General features: G+C 36.9%; 1 protein-coding gene across 1 annotated transcript in view; it reads left to right on the forward strand.

The window, feature by feature from the left end:
• Positions 1–3,466, forward strand: part of CAMK1G (calcium/calmodulin dependent protein kinase IG) — a 65,602-nt gene that overhangs the window by 25,349 nt on the left and 36,787 nt on the right. The window contains exon 4 of the mRNA XM_018562771.1: positions 94–211. Coding sequence (XP_018418273.1) covers positions 94–211 — 118 coding nt within the window. The remainder of the gene's footprint in view (positions 1–93; positions 212–3,466) is intronic.

Genomic DNA, 3,466 nt, shown 5'->3' on the forward strand with positions numbered 1-3,466 from the left:
ATATATACATATATAACATCATATATTTGACAGTTTTTGTGTTTGTGTGCTTCTAATCTTTTTTAATACCTATTTTGTATCCTTCATTGATAGAATTCACCGTGTCCACTATAGATAAAATGGGTCGCAAGGAGGAGGAAGATGGCTGTATTTGGAAGAAACAAACAAACAACATACGTGACACCTTCGTGTTCATGGAAGTGCTAGGATCGTAAGTGTGTAAATTACTGGTATATTTCCTCCAACATGCACAGCTCCATTTCTCCATTCAGATCGGTGTGAAGCTGACACCTTTTTTCTTCATAATACTAGGTGAGGCTCTGCCTCCCCTGACTGCATGTCCCTGCTGTTGAGGTAGCTCCCAACTGTCTCTTTTTGGAACCAAACTCCTCTTTCCCACTTTCCTCCATAGTAGTCCCTCTTTTTGGTCTGATGTATAAACCTTTATTTAAAAATTAACTATTTAACTTCTAAAAGTGTTATACTACACTAAAAATATTATTCAGCCTCTAAATTTGCTTTGCATTTGTTATTTTGAGAAGCCAGTATAAAAGAAAGGTAGTGGTAAAGAAAGCACTTGTGGGTTTAACCAATCACTTTTTACATATTAATTCTTGATGGTTTGCATAGCTGAGGTGTAACAGGGGTTTGTCCTTTGTCTATATACTTTGTGCAAGATCTTATCCTCTTTCTCATCTTAGAAAACTGGGAGGTATGAGTGTGGTCAAAATGAAATCTCATGTCTTTTGTGGGCAGTTAGAAAAGATTACACATTTGACAAGCCACAGGCCAGTTTAAAGAACAGGTGACAGAAAAAGAGCTATAAGCAAAATAGAGATCTCAAAGAAGAGATGTCATAAACCTACATTAGCAGAGTCTTCAAAAGATTTCTAAATACCGTATATACTCGAGTATAAGCCGTCCCGAATATAAGCCGAGGTACCTAATTTTACCACAAAAAACTGGGAAAAAGTATTGACTCGAATATAAGCCGAGGGTGGGAAATAAGGCAGCACCTGGTAAATATACAAAATGAAGATAGATACCAATAAAATTACATTAATATTTATTTAAAAGAAAAACAATAACCTAGCTCTGTAAGTGGAAAAGGGGGTACAGGGCTACATATCATGTACTACGGATCATTTAACCCATTCATATTAGCAGAGGATAATTGTAAATCTATTGTTCAGTGCATTCTATATGTAGTATATAGTACATGTACATATAGAGTGCCTGCAACAATACATTTACAATGATCCTCTGAAACAGGACCAGCTCGAGACGCTGACTCGAGTATAAGCCGAGGGGGGGACTTTTCAGCAAAAAAAATGGCTGAAAAACTCGGCTTATACTCGAGTATATACGGTAAGCACTGTTAAAAAAATGGCAAGGTTGCAAACAGTGTGCAGAAAAGTCTGAATAATACACATCCTGAGTCTGTTTCTGTGTAACTACCGCATCCAAACTATATGCATATGCTATAATCCCTGCTATAATGAAGTTACCTTCTTAAAAATTGGTAACATGACTTTGTAAGAAGACACCAATCAGGTAGACACCAAACATACCTATACTACAAGAATCAAAAGGCTGAGGGGACACATTACACACTACTAAGATACATGCACAATATTGGTATCATATTTGGTCTCTAACGCATCGTAATTTCATTTTGTGCAACAGTATGTTGGCTGTCAGATTGTGAAACCTTGTCAGACAGAAATATTGAGTTATTTAGAATATTTGGCAGTAAGTGTGTATCTGCATAAGAATAATAAAGCACTCTAGCACTCCTACATCCCACCACTCAGACCTTTTGATTGAATGGGGGTTGACTCTGCTACACCCTCTTGAGATTCGGGAAAAAGCTGTTGCATTGGCAGTTTTGGAACTCTTGTTTGACACTGGCACTACTAAGGATACTATCATGTTCCTGAAGGGCCAGTGAGTCTGGTTCATCAGATTGTGCTTACTCTGCAAGCAGTTGGACTCTACACAGTTACCAAAGACCAGGTGATCTTTGCTAAATTATTTTTCATCTCTTTTGATCCTTTTTTTTAACTGTTGCTTTTCTCTATCATGTAATATTTTTTTAATATTTACTTTTCTCTGTCATGTAATATTTTTCTGTAAATATCCTGTTGTACGATTTTTCCTTTTTGTTCATTAAAACAATAATTATAAATCATTAAGCTAAATGGTCTAAAGAAATACATGTTTGCCTCTTTGAAGAAGCTATCATATTGTAAACTCATTTCAGGTTATATTCCTGTCTGGTTGTGGCAGCAAGTGGTACAGTCATTACTATTCATGCACAGAGGCATATGATTTTATGTATGATTTTGCTGGCAGCAAGAGCCTATGCAAAATTTTGTCCATACACTGTGCATATGTAATGTCTGTGCTAATGTGTACATGCATACAGCATATAGTGCTAATGTGCTCTGTTGGTTGCAAGGGCACTAGCTAGTTTGAGCACTATATGCATACAACATAAAATATGGTCCATACACAGGACAGTGAATGTAGATTTTTCTTTTTTTTTATGAATCTGAACACAGTGCAAGTTTACCAATATTTTTTACGTTGTGTGCATGGGCCCATGGAAAACAATATACTTGCATTTAGATCTGTAAAAAAAAATGCTGCATTTGTCTACGGCTGTCTGCATGAGTGCTAAAGTGCTACTGTGTGTGTTAAGGCTTGCTCTTTAGACCTCTGACTAAGAATCAGCCAAAAACAGGTGTGCAGGTATCATAGAAACAGGATGTAAGGAAAATCTCTCACTTCTCACAAGGAACTGTCACCTCCTAACAGTAATGCTATACATGATCTAAAGCCTCTAACATAATGATTGTGTTCCCCTGTAAGGTCACTATGCATCTATTGCTTCTTATCCAACCAACTTTACTTTACCAACAGAACTGTCACAAAGAGACCCACATTATCACTGCTTTTCCCATTTTTACTGTGGAACTGTGGAATGGGGGTTCCACTAGGTGCCACATCACCTGCCATCCTTTATGTTAAGGCAATCCTGACAAACAACATACTCAAGCCATTGACCTCTTTTTTCAATGCTATAGTTAAAGGAATACAGCCTGATCAAGTGAATTGAATAGTGAAAGGGTAGCAGATGAGATCTGATGATGTAATCTAGCCCTGCCTCCAGGGATAAATGGAAGTCTTTATACTCTACAGCTAGAGGTGGCTCTAAGACCTGTGTTTATGTATATGAATATGATGAGGAGGACTCAGGGCTGCTTACTCTAAAATTACTCTATTTCTCATCCATCTTAGCTAAGAAGGTGATAATATCACACCTTCCATAATCGTTTTAAGTCCACTTAAAGGGGTTCTAAACCCTCCGGTTTTTTTTGCTTATATCTACTGCTAGCATGCAGTAGATATAGGAAAGAAGTGTAAAAAAAAAAAAAAAAAAACCCTTAAAATCTTTTTAAAC

Source organism: Nanorana parkeri, unplaced genomic scaffold (assembly GCF_000935625.1).
Source record: "Nanorana parkeri isolate BGI_ZX_2015 unplaced genomic scaffold, ASM93562v1 scaffold598, whole genome shotgun sequence".
NCBI lineage: Eukaryota > Metazoa > Chordata > Amphibia > Anura > Dicroglossidae > Nanorana > Nanorana parkeri.